The sequence below is a fragment of the Centrocercus urophasianus genome, unplaced genomic scaffold, assembly GCF_019232065.1.
Source record: "Centrocercus urophasianus isolate 14NV4802_14NV808 unplaced genomic scaffold, USGS_Curo_1.0 seq_22, whole genome shotgun sequence".
Taxonomy (NCBI): domain Eukaryota; kingdom Metazoa; phylum Chordata; class Aves; order Galliformes; family Phasianidae; genus Centrocercus; species Centrocercus urophasianus.
Window position 1 is genome coordinate 8,488,942 of NW_024884778.1, and position 23,552 is coordinate 8,512,493.

General features: G+C 46.7%; 1 protein-coding gene across 1 annotated transcript in view; it reads right to left on the reverse strand.

The window, feature by feature from the left end:
- The window catches only part of PLXNB1 (plexin B1), a 51,986-nt gene that overhangs the window by 4,266 nt on the left and 24,168 nt on the right, over window positions 1-23,552 (reverse strand). The window contains exons 7-35 of the mRNA XM_042823256.1: window positions 22,925-23,081; window positions 19,973-20,081; window positions 19,776-19,884; window positions 18,778-19,635; window positions 18,260-18,385; window positions 17,370-17,492; window positions 16,427-16,520; window positions 16,001-16,167; window positions 14,822-14,973; window positions 12,851-12,956; window positions 11,201-11,337; window positions 10,804-10,980; window positions 10,434-10,602; window positions 9,149-9,391; window positions 8,509-8,685; window positions 8,060-8,208; window positions 7,838-7,938; window positions 6,820-7,037; window positions 6,442-6,620; window positions 5,654-5,720; window positions 4,942-5,088; window positions 4,295-4,472; window positions 3,650-3,753; window positions 2,976-3,060; window positions 2,612-2,778; window positions 1,521-1,681; window positions 1,121-1,268; window positions 386-450; window positions 228-303 (exon numbers count right to left, since the gene is read on the reverse strand). Coding sequence (XP_042679190.1) covers window positions 228-303; window positions 386-450; window positions 1,121-1,268; window positions 1,521-1,681; window positions 2,612-2,778; window positions 2,976-3,060; window positions 3,650-3,753; window positions 4,295-4,472; window positions 4,942-5,088; window positions 5,654-5,720; window positions 6,442-6,620; window positions 6,820-7,037; window positions 7,838-7,938; window positions 8,060-8,208; window positions 8,509-8,685; window positions 9,149-9,391; window positions 10,434-10,602; window positions 10,804-10,980; window positions 11,201-11,337; window positions 12,851-12,956; window positions 14,822-14,973; window positions 16,001-16,167; window positions 16,427-16,520; window positions 17,370-17,492; window positions 18,260-18,385; window positions 18,778-19,635; window positions 19,776-19,884; window positions 19,973-20,081; window positions 22,925-23,081 — 4,749 coding nt within the window. The remainder of the gene's footprint in view (window positions 1-227; window positions 304-385; window positions 451-1,120; window positions 1,269-1,520; window positions 1,682-2,611; window positions 2,779-2,975; window positions 3,061-3,649; window positions 3,754-4,294; window positions 4,473-4,941; window positions 5,089-5,653; window positions 5,721-6,441; window positions 6,621-6,819; window positions 7,038-7,837; window positions 7,939-8,059; window positions 8,209-8,508; window positions 8,686-9,148; window positions 9,392-10,433; window positions 10,603-10,803; window positions 10,981-11,200; window positions 11,338-12,850; window positions 12,957-14,821; window positions 14,974-16,000; window positions 16,168-16,426; window positions 16,521-17,369; window positions 17,493-18,259; window positions 18,386-18,777; window positions 19,636-19,775; window positions 19,885-19,972; window positions 20,082-22,924; window positions 23,082-23,552) is intronic.

Consider the following 23,552-nt stretch of genomic DNA (forward strand, 5'->3'; position numbering starts at 1 on the left):
CAGCAGTTCCTAGGGAAGGAAAAAAATAATCAAACATACTCCTTGCCTGGAAGCCTACGGTGTTCTCTCCCCAGTGGTACCACGAAGCAAAGCAACCACTGGGAACAACTAGTAGTTCTGAGTAGAACAGCACACAGCTGGAATATCTGATCTTTGCATTACCTACTTCCTATGAGATGCACAGACGAATGGCTAGCATGATTTCTGAAACAAACACGTTTATTTACCCGCGATAGCTCAGCCAGGGCAGAGTTCATCTCCTGGTCACTGGCAGAGATGGTCTGGCGAATGTCTGCATAATACCTGCATGGTGGTACAGAGGCAATTACCATCACGTTCCTCCTAGCATCCTTCTTAAACTATACTCCCCACACCCACTGCTCACCTTTCCACCATCTGCTTGTAGCGAGGAATGTCCCGGGCATAGAGCAGCTTATTGATCGGAGAGTCCTTGAACATCCAAAACAAGAACTGGTTACAAATAGCTCCTACGCCACGCAGTGCACAAACCTGAGCAGGTGACACCATTCTGCTGTCTGTCATTTGTCCAGGATCTGGAACATTGGCCATTCGTGCAGAGGCACTTCAAATACTGGCCTCCCTTCTGGTAACACAGACTGAGGAACCATGAAGGTGAAAGGACCTCGGGGATCTCCAGCCTGCCTTCTACCGTACTGTGGACCAGCATGGTATCACATTGGTCAAGGCTTCACACAGACTAAATCTGAAATCCTCCAGAGATCCAGCTCACCTCTGGTGACCCATTCTACTCTTGGCACAGGGAGAACAGTGGTGGCAAATAAGTATTTTCCGATGGCCAGCCTGACTCTCGAGATGCGCTGTGTGACACACACTGTCTGCTGCACAGCACGCATGCTCTGTACCCTGAGCAGATGCGAGCTGCAAATACAGAGCACCCCAGGAAAACTTGTGATCTAAACAAAACTCCTCCTCAACACAGGTGTCTGCACTGAGCTACTCTCCATGCTCTAGTGGCACGTGGGAGCAAGGCGCAGGCCTGGCAGGCTGTTCTTGGAGGACTACATGGAGCTGCTGCCTCCTTGAGCCAGCACTGCTCACACAGCCTGTGCCAGCCATATGCTGCTACCTCCATACTTACCCGCCCTAGCTTATGGTCAGCAATGGTACAGGAGTCCATGAAGGTCTGTGCAATGACCAGGAGCACAGCATCTACATTATCTGATGTCTGCACATCAAAAACAAACTGGGGATTCTTGATGATGTTGATCCAAAACCGCAGTGGGAGGCTGCAGGGAAGATGGAAGCATGACAGCTTATCAGTACAGAAAGTGGCTGTTGTGCTGGAAGATATTCTGCACATACTGCTGTTCATACCCCAAATTAGCCCTCACAGCAAAACCAGCTTTTCACATTGTGCTTTACTGCCCTGCACTCTCATTATGCTTCTCCTCAGTAGGCAGAGGTGGCTGTCTCTTTGCAAGCAGGTAGCTCCAAATAGGTCAGCAACACCTCCGTCACGGCCCACCTGAAGACCATACCTGTTTGTCTTCCAGATATGGATGGTCTCGGGGTCTGCAATCCCATAGTGTAAAGCTTGCTCATCCAACAGATCAAAGAAGTATTTGACTGCCAGAGGAACAGGGCGGCTAGTACTGAGGATCACCTGGAACAAGTCATCCACAAACTTCTGCAGAGTGCCCTGTGGAGAACCAAGCAGGACATGGTCATCACAGATAGAGGAAAGTGAAGAGCCCAGGCCAGGTTACCCTTTTTTGCTCAGCAGTGTTCTTTCAGTGATCCTGAAACAACCTCACATCCACTGCAGGAAGCAGCAGTGGAGAAACGAGGCCCCAGGCTGAAGTTTGTGAACAACCAAAACACAGAAGGCAATCAGACCCACTCAGAGCCAGTTTGGGGAGTTACTACAGGAGAGAGAGCCTGCAACACCACGGGTTGGCACTGCAGTGTAGAGACTGAGCAGTGGAGGGGGGCTGCCGAGCTGCTGTGTTGAGCCAGACAGGAGTGAAGAGTAAAGGCTTGTTTGCTCAGCAGCTAGAAAAAAAGTTTGTGGGCAGAACAGAGGCACTGCCTGGCAAAGTGCCTCAGCTTTCCCTTGAGGAATTGCACTTCTGCAAGCAGGAAAGTGGAAAGCTGATCCTTTCTCAAGAACAGAGACTAAGGAACAAGTTCCTGGGTCAATTTTCAACAGTGATATTGGAATAAAGCAAAAAGGAGAATGTGAACAGGTGCTATGCCTGATTTATGATTGCAGCTGAGTCTGTGCATGGCTGATGTGGAGTTAGCATCATCTTGCTGTAGGAAGTAATCAGGTCAATGCTACCTTTTGGGCCACTGATGAAGTGGAAATCAAGCAGATCTACGAACCCTGTCGCCAATGCTACCAAAAACTCCACTGCCAAGCATTAAGCACCTACCTTTATCTGTGGGACCCAGAGATGATAAACACATTTCACTCTCCTAGAGGCTCTGCAAAACTTAATGCATTAGTAGGAATGAAAGTTTGGTATTGCAGTGCTAGGCTCATCCTCATACATGTCCCTGCAGTCCTTCAGGGGGGTATGAAAGAAGGTAAGATCCTAAGTGCAACACAATCTGTGCCTCTTCTCACCTTCATAGAGAGCAGACGTGTCAGGTAGATCTCTGGGATTGCCTTGGCTCGCTCTCGATCTCTCAAGCTTCCACGACGATGCTTGGGAAGCTCTGGCTCTTCTGTTGGTTTTACCAGGTGCCAAAGTTTTATCCCACCTTCATCTGCATCCTCCAGCATAGGTGTTTCTAAACAGGCAGTTATTTAAAGACAATTTCTGTACTGTTCTCACCTTGTCTGCTCAAAATTCCAATTTCTCGACAATCTCATAAGGGTTCAAATTGCCCATCAGCCTTCTATAGCAGCATGAAGGTAGGGCTATGGCAACTCTTGTCCCACCAAGGTACTACAAAATTATTTTATAAGAATAAGACATCAAACTCACTCTCTCCTGGGATGTAATCTTGATTCTCTCTATGGATATGCTTGGTCAGCCGTGGCACCAGAGCTACTGTTGCTCCATCAGGCACCTGTACACACGCAAATGTCAACATTCAGAACAAACAGCATGTTTCCCATCAGCACAACGGGCAAGTGCTTGTAGAGCAAAATAAACTCTGAACACACTGTAGTGTTAATAGGAGCAGGGATATTGGGGCATCGCCACTGTCTGTCCTGATGGAGGGAGAATCTAGTTTGTGCAGTCTGAGTAACTGACATACAGAGAAAATGGCAGTGCTCAGGGATCAACATCATTCACATTCAGAACAAGTGTGACATATTGGTGCAAAGTAGGTAAAAAAAAATCATCTTTCCAGTCCTAGAAGCTACATCACAGACCAGTGCATTATCAACTCCTAACTGACTTGGACTGGAACATTAACAAACTTAGCAGCACTGCCCTCAAGGTCCAGACCTGTCCAGGTCTCAAGTGCAGGCTAGGGAGAGGACTATGGTGGTTGAGAAATTACAGTTCAGGACACAATACTGACTCCATCTGTATATGCCACTGCAACGAAAGCTGTACTACTTTTACAATACAGTCACAGTCATAAATGGGGTACAACAGTGTGTAAAAAAGGAAAGGGCAGATGAAGCAATAGTAGAGTCAGTTCTGACCTTGTAGTGCTGAAGAGTGTTCAGGCGTTTCCAAGTTCCCTGAACAACAGATGTCACGTCCTCATCAGACAGTATCAGATGACCTGCCAGCCCTGATCTCCACTCTACAGCCATTAAAACACAGGACATGGAAGGAAAAAAACAACAGTTAAGCTGAGGCATCTCTGAAAGTCTACTGCACTCCAGCCTGAACCAGTGGAACTTGAAGACAGAAAAGAGAAAATCCTCCCTAACAGACATTATTTAAATGTTACCACTGACTCCACTGGCAGCAAGAGCTGGCTTAGGACTACAGCATCTTTACACTCAAAAGTCTTCTCATCCCATACACATCCTCTGTCCATCCCCCGCCCCCCATATCCTCTTTCTCAAGCCACTGCCATGGTCCAGATCTGGCAAAGAGCCCCAAGCATCACAAAATGGAAGGGGCTGGACTTCAGTTGCTTCTTTCCCACCCCTGCCTCTTACATTTATAGCCTTTCCTATGACATGCCATGCTGGGTCCAGCAAAAGTACAAGGCCACCGGTCAGGAACTCTGCAAGCTCAGCAGAGAGCGACAAACTTCATGCAGATGTGGGTGCTGTGCAGAAACAACCACTTTTTAATGTCCTCATTAAGTTTTGGCACCAAGGAGTTCTGCTCACCGAGATCCAGGGTGTCTGGGTCTGGTCGATGACAGTATGGCATCCCTTTATAAATCTGATCTAGGATTTTCTCCTTCACTTGTGTTATGGTGTCACAGTCTAGCACTTTAGCAGAAATCCCCTGGGAGTCCTCTGCCCCTCCTGTAGCAACTCCTGCTTGTGTTAAAGCATTTAAAGTCTGTGGAACAAAAGAAAAGGTCACAGCTATTCTGACACATCCCACACATCTACACTTTTGACTTCTGCCATTAAAGCAAGTTAACGTCTATTCCTTCCACTGAAGAAGTTTCAGAAAAGAAAATGGCACGTATCACTGAAAGCCATGTTCCTGGCCTTGCCCTGAGAGCTGGATGCCAGTTTAACTGTGCTGGGGAGAGGCTTCCACCATTGCCATCAGTGATTTTATCCCCTTATTTCCAGACACAGAGAGTGGCTCATACACCACATTACTGAGATGGTAACTCCTATCAGCTAGGGTAAAAGTGCCCCATTTAGAAGAGCTCTCACTCAGCTACAACACTATGCTGCTGGGAGAAACCTGGCTGCCAGGAGACAGTGGCAGGATACTGTACTTCTGTCTTGATGAGGACAGACTCTGAGCCTTGTCACCCCAGAGGCCCACAGGGAACAAAAGATTTGGTGCTTACCAGAGTGCGATACTCCAGGTCCTCCCTCAGAAGGCGGTTGTCATTCAGGGTGTATTTGGCTTTCCCTGTCACCCAGTCGACAGGCCCCTTGTCCACCTGGTGCTTGATTCCTCGAAACAGCATGTAAAGTGGCTCCCCTACAGAGTCCTGGCACAGAAGGGACGGAGTTTCACCTGTCAGGAATCCACCTTGTTTCCCCCAGCAGAACCCAACAGCCTGGAATCACAGACTCCCAAGTAGAGAGAAGAGCAGTGGATCAGAGGATACCAGGAGATACAGCAGCTACCACTGCAGGCAAAGAAAGTCTCTGCCAACAGCTCCCACTCCAAGCACAAGGAACATGTAGGGGCTAAGGACCAGCTGGACACGTAAGACCAAGGCATGGCTCTGTCTCCATGCCGCTAATCAGAAGGACACTCCTCACCACTCTCTCCCAGGAGAGTAATTAAATCAGGGGCATCCTCCCCACACACAGAGCAGCCTATGGCCAGTGTGCCTTTCATTGTGATGATACAGGAGCTACACTGAGCTCGCCACGATCTAGCAAGGCATCCTGAAACGTGGAGTGGCATGAATGCATCTGTCTTCCCCAGTAACTTTTGAAACACAGGATGTCTCTGGCATTATTTCAGCTAATAGTGAGAGAAGAGCAAAGCTGTGACTGTCTCTCACCTCTTGGCCCTTTTACTCCAGAAGGGCACAAAAAACTCACCCTCACAAATGCATACAGGCAGATGGACATCCAGTTGGTTAACAGCTTCTCTACCACTGTTTCTGTCCTGAAAGAGAGCATGGGGTTGGTCACATGAATATACTGCACAGCAAGGATGGAACTGGAGATAAAGATCACCCCTTCTGAGAAAAGAGAATGCTAAACAATGATAAACGATCAAAAAAGGAGGGAGAAAGAATAAATTACTTTAGGGACCATTCAGGTTAAATCCTTTTGATCCCAGTTCTTATTTGAGGCACTTTTCAGCCTGAAGGAGGCACCAAATGACAGAACTGAAGTGAGACAGACAAGGAGGGGAGAGAGGACAGCCTCCAGCAGGTCTCAAACAAAATAAATTTGTTCAGATCAGAAGGATGCACTGGACAAGAGGCTAATGGGGATCTGAACACAGGAGATACTTCAATTTAGTTTCCAAACATGGCACGATTGTGAGTCTAGGGACCTCTACACAGCAAGTGATACTGGCAGACTTGGCAGTCCCAGACTTGAACTCAAGAAGAGAACTAACGTGCAGCAGCTGCAAAAGAACAGGAATCTGGGGTGGGCAATGCCAGCTTCTTCTCTCATCTTTTTTCCTCCCTGCCAGCTGCTGGCTGGGGTGAGAGGTACCATCATTTCTGTCATGTGTTGCCTGGACACATATTGGTTCTACAACTGCAGCTCATCCCATAATGTTATCTTACCCACAGCAGTTTCAAAGTCTGCTATCTGGACAGAAAAGCTCTGTTCCCTCAGGTGGGGCCACATCTCACATCTGCCTGGCTCACCTCCGCAACATCAGCTTTGGGTTCTTGGCCACGTACTGCTCCACAAGGTCATTCAGGAGTGTTTTGAGGATGTCAGTGAAGTATTCCAGCTTCCCATGCAGCGACACAGTAAGCAGTGATGCCACATAGGCCCGGTCTCTTGGGGAGAAAGTGCGCTGGATTTCCAGAGTGTGGATGAACTGGTGGGAGGAGAGACAAACCAGTGTGTGAATCCACTGCAAACAAGGCAGCCACAACGACTGGCTCTTGAAAGCAGGGGTGCTGCACAGGGAACTGCACAGGAATGAGCTTCACTGAGCGCTGCCTGCTTCCTGCCACCAGTTAACAGCAACACGACCCCGATCCCACAGCATGCTGCAGCACAGAGAGGCACGTTACCTTGGTGAGGAAGAGTTTGCTGTTGAGCAGGTTGGAGAGCTGGACCAAGCCCTGCTCCACAGTTTGCCGACGGCACTCAGGGATGTCCAGGTCCCTTTGCAGTGGTGACTCACGGTGGCCCGGAAAGAAAATGCGCTCTGCATAGGACTTGTAGTCCAGGAAGGGGATGCCTGTGCCCACAAGGTCACTTGTGAGGTCCATCATCTCAGTCATCAGGTCTGGGGGAAAGGAAACGCCTGTGATTTTATCCCCATTATCACCCAAGTGACAGTACAGAGCGAGTCTAGGCAGGAATTAGAGCCAGCAGGATGAGAGTGCTGGGAAGATGAAGCACGTTTCCTATCAGAAGAGTCACACCAGGGTCCCATTACTAGAACATCTATCACTAGACTAGGCACTGGGAGAACTGCACGAGGAACCAGAAAGTGAATTTGGTGATTATTCGCTTTTACAGGTAGGGGCTGGTTTGCTGTTTTATAAAGAGGAAGCCACAGTTTGGCACTGATCTGTGGTCATAGGCATTAACTATATACAAAGTACTAGAAATTTCTTGCACCTCCCTGCCTTCCCACATTAGTTGTATATTACAATCTGAGCTGCCTGCACAGTTCTAGAGCTGTAGATGCCCCACACAAGGGCTCACAGCTGAAAGCAGCTCAAGTTCAAGGTTTGCAGACTCAGGATATGTATGGGGTGTAATTTAACCTGCTCTACACACAGACTGGACCAGCTGCCCTTCAGATCCCTCCAAGTGCGCTGTCCTGACCTTTAGCTCCTCATCTGAGTCTGGAGGATGAACTGGAGAATCATAGGGGTCTTTACAGATCACTGTGCTCTGAATTAAAAAGAAACATTAAATAAGACATTTGGCCACGTTTCAATGCACTGGCATAGGATGTAAGCTATAGCCTGTCCTGAGTTACCCAAACAAATACGCAGCTACGAAAAAGCAGTAGGGCTCAGTGTGATTCTTCAAACTTCCCCAAATCTGCAGAAACATAGGAGCTCTGTGACTGACCTGTGAATTCCTTTTTGCATCTGTCTCGAACACTTGTTTCTAGATTTTCCAACTGGATTTGAACTTTCTTGTAATCCCTCAGAGCCTGTTTACTCTTCCTCCTGTAAGCAGCAGAATTGTTCCCAATGATCTTAGCCCAGGGACTGTCCTTTACCAGCTGTTGTGTTGCTGCCAAGGACTCCAGGGCAACTGGAGCTCCCATACAGTGCAACAGCCTCTCACCTGTATATGAAGACAATGACCAGAACAATCAGTGCCACGAAGGATGCACCGACACCCAGACCAATCTGCGCCTCCAGAGGAAAGGTGAGCTGGCTTTCTGTGTCGTACTGCACTCTGCCCAGGAGGAAGTTCAGGTTTCCCATCTGCACCTGTAAAGAAAGCACAGCCGTGACATAAGCTCGGTGCAGCACTGAAAAGCAAAGAAATGGCTTCTCCATCATGATTACAGGTGGTCTAAAGCTCTCCTGTAAGGCTACGTCCCACAGCACAACTTCTGAATTCTGCTCCATTTATTTTCAGGCAGTGTTTGGCACTTACAGGTAGAGTTAAGAACAAGAACAGCTCCTTGCCATGAGGGCTTCTGCCTTTCTTCTCCCTGTCCCACTGCTCCTAGCACCACATCCTGCTTGTGCATCTACTACAAACATGCCTTCTTGCTGATTCCCTACCGTGAACTCCGGGAGCAGGTCAGTGCCCTCCCGCTTTGTGCGGTGCCGTGGAGCTGGCTGCTCAGAAGGAGGCTCACAGTACAGATGGTTCCTCGTTAATGTCTTCACCACACAGATTCCTTCCCCAATCATGGCCATAACTTCATCCTTGGAAATGGCCAGATCTAGATTTTCCCCCTGGAACAGAAATAGAACAGAACATCAGATGGGACTAAAAACCATCTCCATTATCTGTAGTTCCAGAGACGACGACGGAGACCAGCACCGCAAGATGACAGGAGCCCTTTCTTTTCACTCCTAAGGTGACATGAAAAGGTTGGCAGCTTTGGGTTTGGCAGGTGTAGGCTTTTTTTCATACCAGTATCTCATACATGAATAGTGTTACTTTACATTGAGACTAAAAATAAGAGTATGGAACTTTCTATGAGCCCTATGAATCCATATGGGCTCAAGAGGATTTTTTTGGTGCAGTCCTTTTCCCTTCTTACTAGGTGGCATTTCTCAGGGGCTGAAATAGATGTGCTGCTATGGGCTGCAAGCCTGTCAAATGCTTTAAAACACTGGATGCTGCATGACACCAATTTAAAACAGTCTAAGGTCATCAACAATTTTGTACAGCGTATGTTATTTCTTGTGTTACCTCCACAGAAATCACACTTCCAGGCTTGTGACGATAGGGCTTGGCAGGATCTTCAGCATTCAGCGGCTTGAGGATGGGGTTGACTTCGTAAGAGAAGGGCATGGGATGCAATGAGTTGAAATCAAAGCTCAGATTATCCAGAATAAATTCCAGCTTGATGTGGACACTCCGCAGTAGCAGGTTAATGGCTGGAGTTTTGCACAGGATCAGGTAGGAGGAGTTAACAAGACATGGTTCTTCAAACTAAAAGCAAAGATAAAAATGTCAGTGGGGAAACCACTAACACTTCTCCTGCAGCCCTGCAATACTTCCCAGCCCTGAACAATTTGGGGCCAATCTGTGCTCCTTTTATCTGGAGCAATGCCAGAGAAACTGCTAATTGTAGAGAGGAAAATACAAGATCTGAGGAATTCCCTGGTTCCTCTGAAGACAGTTTTCTGAGCACTGGTTTTGCTGCAAGTACCAAATTCTTAACAGTGGAAATTAGCTCTGCCATTCCCCCAGCAGTAAATTCTGGAGTAGCATCAGCTTTAGATCAAAGATCTCCAACACAAGGCAGACTTAATAACCTGAATGTTTCTGTGAAAGAAGTGTCCTGTGTTGGGTTACATACATTTTCAACATGTGGTGAAAGCACTAGAGTCAATTTTTTTTTCCCTTCCCCCATAGGAATTCAGAGTCACAAAAAATACTGGAGAAACAGCTTTTACTAGTGCATGTCCACTGGGCACACGTTCAGCTCCAGATCTGTGCAATAAAAACCCAAAAGGGATTTAGTATGGGAAAAAAAGCATCCTTCATGGTTTGAGAAGCTTTCATATACATGTAAGAACATGAAAAGCATCATCCTCACCATGTATCTTGGAATACCAGATGAAATGTCAGATGATTATACCTCAGCAAGACTTCCAAGTTTATGTACAGGAAGCCCTCTATTGTTTGCACTATGAATACAAACGCTTGTACTTTGGCTACCAAATATTCTCAATTCTGCTGCAAGATCTGCTGTCTTGATGATCAGATCAATACCTCCACAGTTACACACCTCAAGACAGGCAGCTGGAGAGCAGAAAAATGTTGAACAACCCTAAGCAAAAGTAGATCCAATTCATGTCAGTGTTTGTGAAAGCTCTTAACCTGGCAGACATTGCTTTGGCCAAGACTTAGTTGGTAGGACACAAGCAGAGCAACGGGTCCAAATGCCCCAGTGACAGAAATCCACCCCTGCAATGCAGCACACCAGCCCTCACACACCCACAGCCCCCCCGAGCCCTCTGCCTGTTACCTGCTGGATGCTGCACACAGCATCCTTGGGGCACTCGGTGTCTGCGATGATTCTGCGCCATCTCCCCAGGCCTCGGCGCCGGCGTTCAGAGGGAGAAACTGTAACTCGAATCTTGGGGCTCTGTACAACATCCAAGTTGTATCCATGAACTCTGAGTACTCTCCCCCCACTGGAAGAGAAAAGCAGCTCATCTCACACTCCTATTAACTGCTAGCTCTGTCTTGCCCATGTTCCCACTCCTCTGCTTATGTGCACTCCTACAGGCCTGGCATCACTCCAGTGTGCCACACAACAAACATGCCAGCAGTGCTGCAGTACCTGCCTACCACAGCACAGAGCCCTGAGGAAGGTGCAAGCACTGTCTCTGTACCTGAGAAAGCTTTTGGGTGGCTCTGCAAAAGTGATATTGGGATCTAGAGTATATCTGAAGAGGGAACCTTCCAGCCTCCGCTCCTGGTCTCCGTATTTGATAGTGACTGGGAGTTCTGTGGACACATTGCTGGGACTTGTCTGGCATGCCAACTGATCCTCTGTCATCTCCGAGAGGCTTGGAGAGATAAAAAAGAGAACAAGGGATTCATAGAGCCACTGAAGTGACAGGTTTTTTAATACAGTGCCTTGCTTCTTACCGACAGCCTGTGAACCTCTTCCCCCATCTTCCTAAGTTTAATGATGAAAGGTTCTAAGTCTAATGCTGACAGCCCTGCAGGGCTCTAGGGCAGAGTTGGGGCAGCACACAGCCAGCACGTTGGCAGGTCTGATCTTACATGTGGCAAGGGAGGTCTCCGAGCAGGACACTGATCTCATTAGGATGTCCAGTTAGCAGCTTTGAGCCCAGCAGTGTAAGGCAGGTTCCTCCTGCTTTGGGGCCCTGAGTTGGAACTATGGATTTCAACTCTGGGTTCTGGAAGGAAAAAGGGAAAGAAAAAAAATAAATGAATAAAAGAGAGAACTTGAGTGCTTGAATGACAAGGACCTCACAAAATAAGGCAAGGAAAGAAAGCAACAGGGATCTCCAGCACTCTGAAAATACAAGCTATAGATTCCTAATCACAGCCTAGCGTCCTGCACCTCCTTTTACTGTGGAGTGGTAGCAGCAGAGGGAGGGGACCAACCACACCAGCAAGAAATGTGAGCTAGGGACTTATTTTTCCACAAAATGCAAAAGGCAGATCAGTGCTGCAAATAGCAAAGCCATAAGCCTCACACACAAACCCTAGGATCAACAGTTCAAAGGGATTGTTCAGATCAGTAACTGGATTAAGAACTCAAGATAGGAAACATAAGGTAGCAAATAAACTGTCTGTTTGTCTAGCAGACGAGGAGATTACCAGCAGGGAGCCCTAAGAATCTGTGTTAGGACCTGTGCAGTTAAACATGTTGTTGGGTCACTTGGGAAGGAGAAAGGAAATTTGGTAAAATTATTCACAGCAACAAAAACTCAGTCCCACAGACATGGTGCACAAACATTCAGGGGGCCTGGCAACAGACTGGGACAAGTAGTTCACTACTAATAAATGAAAAGTGAGATAGATTAAATGAGAAGGAGCTGGGAGACAACAACAGTAAAGCTGCCCAGGTGTGAGCTTTCAAATAGCTAATGCCCATAACAAGTGCCTATAAGAATTCCATTGCCTGCAAAGCACAGATCTCAATAAAAAACACATCAAGCATTATCAATTCCTGGGAAATGGATTGAATATAATAAGGGAATCTTTATGACACAGTACAAATAGCTGTTGCACTCATATCTTCAATACAGAACGCAGCTCCCATCACCTTGCCTAAAAATGGTCATCAGGAAACCGAAGAACAACAACAAATACAATCCAATACACAAAGCATATGGCCAAAAGTGTAACAGCCCAAGACTTTTCAGGCATCTCTTTCCTCCTCCCAAGGGAAATGGAGACATCCAACCAGTCACATACCATTAATTCATAGTTGTACAGCAAGGTTGAAAAGTGAGCGTTGTATCTTACTTAAATATTCCATAGTCGCTGGGTTTAAGATATCAACAACTTATCAGAAAGGTGTTTAAAAATAAAGGAAACCTATCCATGCAGTGCACAGTAATTCCAGACTCACTGCCAGCTGCTGAAGGTCAGAAGCAAAGACTGTTCAAGCAGTGTTCAAGTTCTTAGTTTTCAGATTAAGAAAAAGTCACAAGTCCTAACAAGGTCCTAACAAAGTCACAAACAAAAACCTGCAAATCAGAAAGATAGCTCAGTACGATCCACCAGAGCTGTTCTTATCATCTTAGCAATAGGGAAAAAAAACACCCCGCAGAACACAAACAGCAAATAAATCAGAAAAAAGAACACCAGCATCAAGTTTCTGAGGGCGTCTTACGCTCCTGTACAGCAGAAGTACTGAAAGAACAGAGAGAGGCATCAAAGAAGTGACAGCTGTATTACCTGATAGGTGAAAATATGCTCGGAGACTCCACGTCCTCCTCCAGGCACTTCCACCACAATGTGCCCAAATCTCTCTGTCCAGCTCCCACTGGTGATGCACACGATGCTGCAGGACAATCCAAGAACAGTGTCACAGCAAGGGAAAGATGAGCTGTACCCACTGTGCCATGTTCTAAAACCACCTGGCAACCTCAGCTCCCTTCTCTTGCAGCCTTATCACGTGCTCAGAACACACAACTGAACACGGAGAAACTCCTTTACGAGCTGGTTCAGGGGTGGCAGGTAAAGCAGGTGGCCATTCAGATGAGCCACTCTATCTGACAGTGGGACAGAAGGGATGAAGCTCACTGTAGCAGTTGCACAGAGAGGCAAAGAACTCCACTACAGACCAGAGCTGATTCAAACAGTGAGTTCTGGAGTGATGCTGGGCTAGCAGTGGTCAATCCACACATCAGCACTGTGCCTCATGCAGAACAAAAGTCAAGACAAGAGGTCCAGCTGGCACTGCTCTTCAGCCAGCAGCCTCTAGCACCTGCCAGCTCCCTTGATATGCACCCCTTCATTCTTTCCAGTCCCTCCATTGTAATTTGGCATGGGAGAAGCTGATATGGTGAAAAATCAGGTCATACTTCAAAGAGAGTAGCAAGGAGTCCCATGTGACGGCACTGATTTCCCTACAGAAAAACTCAGTTCTGTAGCAGACTTTTGCCAGCTTCCTTACACATTAATTTTGTTGGTGCTTTGCTCAGGAGTGAGTTCCATATACACAGCTATATGCCCCCAACCAAAAAGGCTCAGGAATTTGAAGCTAGGCAGTGCAGGGAGTCAGTTTCAAGCCAACCACCTGTGATGCCAGGTGACAGACAGAACAAAGACAGTGCTACCCCAGGAAGATTATGCTCTAATTCTAGGATGAAAACAGAAAGCAGATGGATCCAGACAAACAAAGAGCACAGACAACACTGCTCAACATAGCAGGCCACTTCCCAGCAGGAACTTACCTGACTCCCTGGGGGAAGGGTGCTACAGATACCACGAGATGGAAAAATGGGCTTGTGATAGCTCTGATGAGAGGTTACTCACAATTGCTCTGCTCTTCTCTCCTCATCTCCTGCTGGTTGCTTGGCTCCTTTCCCTCCCTTGTCCAAGGCTCCCACTTACCTGCCCTGAAAATATTCTTTTCTCCTTCTCCCTGTTACCTAATAGCCTCAGTCACGTCTCTCAGACCTGACTATATTTTCCTGTTATACAGCCCTTCCTTGACCAGGCACACCAGCTACTCAGTTACCTTTATTACTGACATAAGCTGGATTCAGCACAACATCTCTTTCCCCTTCTCAGCCTCCTCCTAGCCAGTACTTTCACAGGTTCTGTGCAACTGCTAGGCACTGCTAACCAGAAGTGTGGCACAGTGCCCACAAGACTCCCCTGTCGGTCCCAGGCTAAGGGGATCCTTTCACTGCATTTGTTTTTGGGAGGTTGATTAGCCAGCAAGTGAAAAATAACAGTCTAAGGACATGCTCACTCAAGCAGGGGGCAACAAGTTGTGCTGTACCTCCAGTCACACATTCTCATCCTTGCCATGTGTTAATATGAAATTTCCCTAGCAGTGACACTTAGAAAAGCCACATCCTTTGCTTTATTGAAATAAAGCTGTGACTGGGAACACACGCATGAAACTGAGCGGCTCTGAGCCTGAGACTCCCTGAGCATGCTAACCCACAAGGCCCCAGCAGTGTGCTGGGTACACGGCAGCACTGTTTGGTCACTGCCTTGTACACCAAGTTATCGCTCCAAGGTCACTGCCTGGGGAGAAACTAATCAGAAGGCAACTGCACTCAGAGGCACTCCCTAGGGAATGGGCAAGGCTCCATTCTTGCTACAGAAAAGGCAACAAAATCTCAGCCTGGTGTCGGCAGCCAAGGGAAAAGCCAACGCCTGCCTCTGGGAGGAGGTTTGCAGATACTCTACCTGCTAGAGATCTCATACTCTTGAGCATCTACGGCACAGGGAATTCCTGCAACAGTGACAGTGTCTGCAATGTCTTGATGTTTCTGCCCGAGGTTTGAGCCAGTGATGGTGATTCTAGTGCCACCTTCCACTGGTCCAGACAGGGGGTACACCTGCAAAGACACCCGCGCACGTGTAAATGTCACATTATCTCAGACCTCCTCAGTCTGGCACCTGATCTACAGCACAGAGCCCTTCACGACTGCCCCAATACCAACTGCCTGCTCCAGTCACCGCTATGGATTCACTTTGGTAACCAGGACTAGTACCAGGCTGCATCCTCAGAAGAGAGATCATAAAGAGTATCATGGGCAGAGCCTTCTTTTCTATTCCTCACCATTGCCAGCATTCCCCAGAGAGTACTAATCCACTGTGGACTTCTATAGGCAAGGACTACTCTGCCTGACCTCAACAACATGCTGACCACTCTGTAGAGCATCTCTACTGAAGAATGGGAATGCACAAGCTGGTACGTGTTACTTGTATTGAAGCAGCAAGCACCATTACCCCCTCAGCATCAGTAAGACAATGAATCACATGCTGCACAAACTTCAAAGCTCTGTCCCTGAGCAGCATCCAAGATGAACTAAGACAAGATGCAGCACATGGATGTTGTGTGCCACTGGAGGGAGGACAAGCTGACAAGCAAAGGGACACATGGCTACAGACACCTGTCATGTGGCAGTTAGAAAGAAACACTTAAAATAAACAAACAAAAATAATTAATCCCAGTAACCTGTCTCACCTTTCACATCCTCACTGTGACACTATCATGAGTGTTTGCCCTCCTTTACCCCAGGCTCAGTTGGGTCAATCTGTTTCAGAGTCTGGCTCAGAACAGTTGGAGGATCCAATCTGCAGATCCTTTCCGAGCTTTTAAATGGTTATGCTTCTTTTGGAACATCAGTTTCAGCTCACATGAGATACAAATACATCATTCCCCAATGTTCTCTCTCAGTACAACAAAAGCTCAGCACAAGTCTAGCATCCTCACATCACCAAGGAATTGCAGTGGAATAGGATCAACGTACTCTCCAATGTGCCAACATACAACTGAACTACACTGCTTGCACTCTGAGCTCACAGACCTCCGGTTTCAACTGGAGAATGCCACATACTAGTGAGTAGGTGGTTACTCACGGAGTGAATGAGAGGTGCTGGACACAAGTCTTCTATCTCTTCCTTGCAGGAGCCCCTGAAGATACAGCTGGGCTTGTCACCACCACACCACACACAGTTGTACTTTGAGTCAGCTGTTTGGCAGCGACTACAGTCAGTGTGTCCCACGGAGCAGTTGTAGAAAGTCACTGGAAGAGAAACATCCAGAAGCATGTGAAAACAGCCCCTAAGGCATAGAATAACTCAGCAATTTGGTGTCCTACGCAGCACCCCCTCCACCTCTCTGCTCTGTGAAAACTGATGAAAATCAGGCCGTATGTTTTCTTCAGTTGCCCTGAGATGGGATCACTACAGATTCCAAATATCTACACATATAAAGAAGCTGAGGATTTCTCGGTTCCCCTTCCATTCCTTATGCTGCCCCTTGGAGAAGTGTTGCATTCCTACCGTGAAGATCTGCAGCACTGTCCACTCGAAGGTGCTGCCGCCTCTGCACAAACACCACAGCATTGAATTCCAGTTGAGGAGCTGTGTAGCTGTACTGCAAAGACAGAAACCATCAAGGTAAAGGACCTCATGGAGGCACAAACACACTAGCTGAACAGGTTGGAAAAAACAAAAAAAGTAGCATTCATCATGCACAGCCTATAAGGAGCTTCTATGAATGCAGCCAAAGGAGCATTAGCTCGGGCGATGGCAGCATGGGCTTGTCCTTACTGGCTCACTCAGTCACCACTTAGCTCTAAAAAGAGAAACAGACGTTGGTTCACCAGGGAGAACACTGCAAACAAGCGTGTGCTCATGGCAATACTTGTCTAACTTCCTAACTGCATCCCTAAATGTCTGATTTCTAATTACAAGCCACCTGCTTGGGAAATTGTTCAAGCTGGCACTTCTGCAATTTTGGGATGTAGGATTACAATTGGTCTGCAGTGCCTGTGTGCTCAAAAGCTAATGTTGTTCCTTTTCTTTTGACTATGCGAGGTTGCAAACTAAGAACATCACCTCTGCCTGTAAACCTTGCCCTACATCAAACCCACACAAAAGAACCATTGCCACAGCAGTCATGATCTGCAAACTGTGCTAAGCAGCAGTTCCAGCTGTAGCAAAGCAGCAGGTTGCAATGAGCAGCGACTGACACAGCACCATTCTGTGCCACATCAAATGCAGCAACAGATCTCGTGGCTCAGACCACACAATCCTTCTGCAGCCTGAAATGCTGGTGCCACCAGGACGCAGCACCCCAGACAAGATCTCTATGGCGTTAAACACTCCACAAATATTTCAGCAAAACGTGCTTTTCTCCTCAGAAACCTCACCTCCCAGCCAGTTAGATGAACAAGGTGAATCAAATTAGTACCAGTGTGAAATGCCATCACAAGTCCCTCACCTGGTTCAGCTGGCAGGTGATGTAACATAGGGACTGGTTTGCTGCATCCCCTTCCACATAAGCATCCATCATCATCATCTTCCCTTCCAAATTCAGGACACACTCATAGTCCCACTGCTGGTCCTGGAAACAAAGGCAGAGCACACAGATTAGTGCATCTTGGAAATACTAAGTGTATTCTTCTCTCTCCCATGAGCCTTTCTTCAAATTGCTTATGCATGCCTTGTCAAAAAAAGGAGGATAAGTATCTGTAACTAGCTCAGCTCCTCCGAGTGAAGTCAAGTTTAACATACAAACCAACAATTAGTCTGTGGGCTGTGTTCTGAAGCAGATGTTTGTAAAGGGTTGCCAAAGCTGTATTCCATCTTAAGAAGCAAACTATTTTTTTTTCCCCTTAATCAGAGGCACACCCTGGGAATGAAGCTTTCCAGGGCCAGTTTTCCCCACCATGGAAGCTTCAGGTACAACAGGAATAGCCACATCAGCATTACCAGTCCAGAAAGGAAGGAGAACAGATGATCTGTATTTTGTGTATGGAGACAGGAACAGCAGAGATTCAGCAGAAAGTTATTCCAAGAACTGCCATCTGCACTGCAGCACAGGTGCAACTTAATGCAAATACTTTCAGACCCCCAGCAGGTTGGTGCACACCTGTGGTCTCCCTTTTTCTGCTTGCCCTCCTACCCGGGAAGAAACCCAAGTACAAAATTGCTTATTCACAGGAGTCAGGCACTCCTCTAGCTGTTTTTTTGCTAGAGCACAGGAAAAACCTCAGCAGAGCCACAACTTTCTTAGACAATTATTTTTAGCAGTCCAGTGGATTGGTTGCCCAAACAGTGCTCTGCACTAATATGGTTTCTCAATGCTAATGTGAAATAGCAGCTAACTACCTGGTAAAGGTGGAAGTTCTTTCCAAGCAGGGTTATCTTCCTCGCCACATTGACTGGAAACAGTGAAGATCCCTGGATTCCTTGCACACAGGGACATGCACCAGGACCCCAACTAAGCTCTTCATTCTGGAAATAAACACAGCATCTTTAGACAAAGAGATTTCCACACCTCTCATACAGGAAATCAAAGAAACAATAGGCCAACAGAGAAGCAAAGCCTGTCTGGACAAAGAAACATCTGTGGGAGTTACAAGAAAGCGATGCACAAGCCTGAAGTAGTGAACAGCAGAAAGCTGTGAATATCCTGGACATCACAGCAGCTGCCACCTTCAGATCAGCAGCATTTCTACAAGGCCTGGGAACTTCAGATTGCCACTTCTCATCCCACACATTACAGTGGTCACCTACTTTCTCAGAAAGCACAACTTCTTCTACATGCTGAAACATCAGACCAGCAAATCCCATCAAACTTTCCAATAAATACAGCTTAAACTGTAAAAGCAGATTCTGCAGCTTACCTCCCAAAATCCAGGGGCATCATACTGATAGTCAAGGTCAGGGTGGAGGATCCTGGGTAAGTCAGGGACATCCCTCTCTGAAGAATCACCATCACCCGATAAAAGAGTAGAAGCAGAGAAGGGAGATGTGTCGTTTTCAGCCTGCAGCAAATCCATCCAATCCTCTGTGTCCTGGAGCTCCGTGTCCTCCCCCAGCAGCGAATCTTGGGGAGCTGATGGTGGAGGATCTGATGCAGGTATTTCAGTTCCCAGCATGGCAGGAGAGTCATTAGAGGCAGAAGGGTCCTCTAGCATCTGGCCAGGGGTTTGGGGAGATGGGATGGCAGATGTCAGGGCCTCCGTGGTAGGAAAAGAACTCGGAGGCCATCTGAAACTGGTGACATGAGGGGAAGGTGTCACTGCTGGAGAAGATGTGAACAGAGGAGAAGCTGCTACAGTGGTAGGTGGCTCAGTGTGCCACGGCTCCTGGGCAGTGGAGGGCCCTATGGTTGGCAAGGCTGCATGATCCACATTTTTGCCTGGGCTGGTGAAAATAGATGCAGCAGGAGAAGCTGTGCCTGGCAGAGTGACAGCAGGTTTGTCTGCTGGTGGTGGCAGGGGATGTTCTGTGATGGCCTGGAGAGATGCTGCTTCAGCTGAAAGTGTTGAGTACGGGTTGCTAATGATTTCTGTAGACTCAGTCATTGAATTGGAGGCAGCAGAGAATGTGATGTGGTTGGGCTCTGTGGGGGGCACAGTGCTTGATACTGCATGCACGGGGGGAGTGATGGGTTTTACGGCCACCGTTGGGGCTACTGTAGAGGACTTAGTGAGGGGAGCAGCTGAAGAAGGGAACACACTTGAAGTTGGGATCTGGGCCTAAAGAAAAACAATATGGCAGGGTAAGAGAAAAGTAATAACACAGAATAAAACCCAAGCACAAAACCACTCCATACAGTCCCCACAGCTATGTGCAGAAGAGGAAGCTTCACCACCAAAGGACTGAGTAGGAGACGCACCCTTTCATTGTAGATAATGGTTCCTTCTTCACAGGCTGCTTTGTGGGTGCAGAGGTGCTGCTGGACGCACCAGTTGCATCCCCAGGGACTGCTCACACACTTCTGGCACCTGGAACAGTGATAGAAAAGTAGTTCCTATGCTGATCCAGGGCAGCCACCCTCCCTAGAACCACAGACAAGAAAAAGCAGGTGCTCACGGTGCTGATTTCCATAGCAGGGCCACTGCAGCACAATCATAGAAAGAGAAGTCCACAGAAGCAATGAAGATGTCATGGAAACGCACTACAAGCTTTATGGTGACATGATCTGAAAGTGAAAATAAAAATTTCTTAGAAATGGTGCCACTCAGAGTGCCACTGTTAAAAGACACAGCATGCTCTATGGAAGACACTTGTCAAACCTGGAGACAGATTCCCTTCCATGCTGCCAGCATCTCCATCACTAGATTATCCTGTGGACACTAAGAACAGGTTGGACAAGTTTATCGGGGTAGTTTATGACAGCTCTTGCCAACCCAGGGGAAGGAAGATGACTGAAGATCGCTCTAGATTTGCTGTAACTCCACTGTCACCTCTGTGTGACGTGAAGAGGTGACATTCCAGGCTCAAAGATGATTGTCGTCGTTTGTGATCCAAAGGAAAACCCTTGGAACCAACATGTGCTTCACACGCAGTTATCACCTCGAGATCTTTGTTTTTATGGCCAGACTGAGAGGTGAGTCAGTGAAGGAGTTCACAAGACCTGTAAACTCACCTGCAATGACCAAAGACTTATCTGTTTTAAACCTATGTCTCATGTTAACTACAAGCTTCAGGACAGCCAGATTCTCTTTGGGAAAAGAATTATCATTGCTTTATAACAGATCAAATAACTGCAGGAATGGTCATAGCTAACCATCTCTGAGAGCATGAGCCTGAGGGAGATGTTTTGCACATGGCAGTTACAAAAATGCAATTAACCTCATTTCAAACAAATGCCCTCAACCTTAGAACTGAACATTAGATTTCTAACTAATGAAAACATACTGCATGCTCTGCCCAACTCCAGGAGCTGCCATTTGTCCAAGATAATTTGTTACAAAAATAAGTAACAAGAAGGTTGCCTATCCTTCCTCTAAGAGAGTTCAGACTTGTTTTTGCATATAAAAATACATTCATTTGCAAAAGTCTGGAAGACAACGAAGTAGCTGTCCTGTCTGACAGAGGATCCCTCAGGCTTGAACTGGATTCCTAACAGGGTGACAAGAGAGACACGATGCCAGTAAAACAGGCAATGAGGTGTCACGAAAAGCCAGCAGTAAGACAAAATATGGTATCACATGCTGCTGAAGGCAGGAGTCACCGCAGTGCTGCCAGCTCCTATCGCTGTTACAAAGGTGACTGCATCTGGCAGTGCTGGAAGGGCCAACACCTCTCAGGATTTCAGGACTGATGCTGTATTTATTAATATTCTTTTCTCCAATTATTTGCCATGACTGCCAATGGTGCTGTTCAACAGCAGAGATGACAAGGTTGAGCCCTTGCAAATTAAGAGATCTTGCTACCTACATGTAACTCGTCAGCAGTCACAGATGAGCCATATGCAACCTCTACAGTAAAGCAGAAAAGAGGAAAATATTTTAGCAAGCTGGGAAAAGCTTTTTTGTAAGAATAGGAAAATACCAGTGTACGAGGCTCTAATGACATCTCATTTAGAAAATTGTATAGTTCTGATTACCAACTTCAAATTACTCTTAGCAGAGTATAAAAATAGCACAAAGAAGGGCTGCAAATACAGTGAAGAAGAGAGAAAACCTAAGTAACAACAAATATGAAGAGAAGGTTGGCACATTTAACACAGCAAAACCCTTCTAGGAGCACTTGGCCATAGTTCACTGACTAAAAGAGCTCCTACAGAAGCAGAAGGACAACACAGATAAGATTCCTGGATGGTTCTTGTCGGATAAGCTCAGGTGAGAAAATAGAAGCAGGCTGCTTCAGAGAAGCAAGATGAAAATAATGTAGGTAAAACACTTAATTGTTGAAGTAAAAGCAAGATTGGCTTATAAAGGAGCTGCTAAAAGGATCTGAAGTGTAGAATAGTGAAAACTAGACTGTGGATTTACCTTCATGACCTTCACAGTTTAAATTCAGGTCAATGTTTGCAATCTAAATGGCAAAACCAATCCCGTTCACTTTGCCTGCAGTAACAGGGCACGAAGCCTCTCTCTCTGTGCCTGACTGAAAAGGACACCTGGTTGGTTTATTCCACGCAGCATGAAAGCCAGCAAATACCAAAAAATCAAGGTGTCTGAACAACAGAGCTGCCTTGGTTCTGCTGTCATGTTACGACCACGGAGGTGGTTTCAGACCTACCAGACAGCTGTGCAGGTACATGGCAGAACCTCTGCAGCTAGTCAAGTGATTTGTGTGGACTGCTTCCCAGCCAGCACCTGCTTTATTTACTTCAGCTGAACAAGTTCTCTGAAGAAAACAGCTCATCAGAGCTCACACCAACAGGCTGGGGAACATCCAACACACAGGCCATAGACAGAGAGCCTTCTAGGTGCTTTGGGGTGGCCAATTAGTAATACTTAGAGATTGTTGCTTATAGTAACAGCCTGACTGTATTTTCTAAGGTTTTGCTGCATTGCAGATTCATTTCTAATCTTTTTTAATGGCTGTGGGTCCCTTCTTCACTTTTCTTACAGGTACTTTCTTCTTCCATTCATGTATGGATTTTGAAAAGGTTTGCTTTTTTTTATTATTTTTTATTTATTTATAATCAAACTTTGCTTGCTAAGAAAAAGAAAGAAAAAGCGGCAGCGTTTAAGTCAGCTCTCTCCAGATTTATGACAAATGCTGCCAAACCAGCTACCGCTCCAGACTGCATTTCAGATCATATTCAGATTGTCACAAAACCCTTCAAGGGGGAGCTCCTTTCCAACCACCAGAATTTGGCACTGGAATCTGGCAACAGCCCAGAACAGCACAGGATGTGCGTGACACACAAGTAGCAAGCAAATAGACATTATGACAGAATGAAATGAACACCTGCTGACAGACCGTGCACATCCATCGCTGCGAATCCTGGCACTCTGACCCAAAATGTACTTTCTCTTGACAATGCTATCTGAGCTTATCATGCCCCATTTAAAGCATTTCACTGACCTGCTCCTGCTGGCAAGGCTGGTGTTTGGTTGGGATCTGGTGAAGGACACATGATTCCTGACTCTGTCAGAACTGCTGAGCTTTCATAATCTTGAAAGTAACATGAGTAAAATTCTTCCTCATGCAGAGAAGGTAAGTCTGAGATAGCCAGGAATATCTGCCAATTCAATAGCATACAGTAAATACTCCGTTCTCCAAAACGTTCTTCTAGTTCATCTAATATTCTGGTTCTACTTTTTCAAAGCAAGAGCCCCCTAAGGCAGTTATCTACACACACATCCATTTTTCTATCTTTTCGGGCTGGCTGCTTCACCCATCATCTCCTGCCATTCGCCCACTGAACTTGGCACCCACCAAGGAAAGGGCAATTTCCCCCCTTTGCTCAAGTCTAGCAAAAGACAGATTCTAGTCATGCCCTAACAGACTTTAAAACACTGCCATACTTCAGCTTTTCTGCCAGGTCTCTGGTGCCAGATTGAAGCCCTATATTTGGGTAGCTCCTTTTAGATCTTCCTAGAGAGTATCAGAAGAGTCAGAAACACTCTGAACTCACAGACAGAAGCATATAATAAATATCAAGCCAAGGAAGATCCTCACCCAAGCAGCCATCAAATACTCCAGAATACCT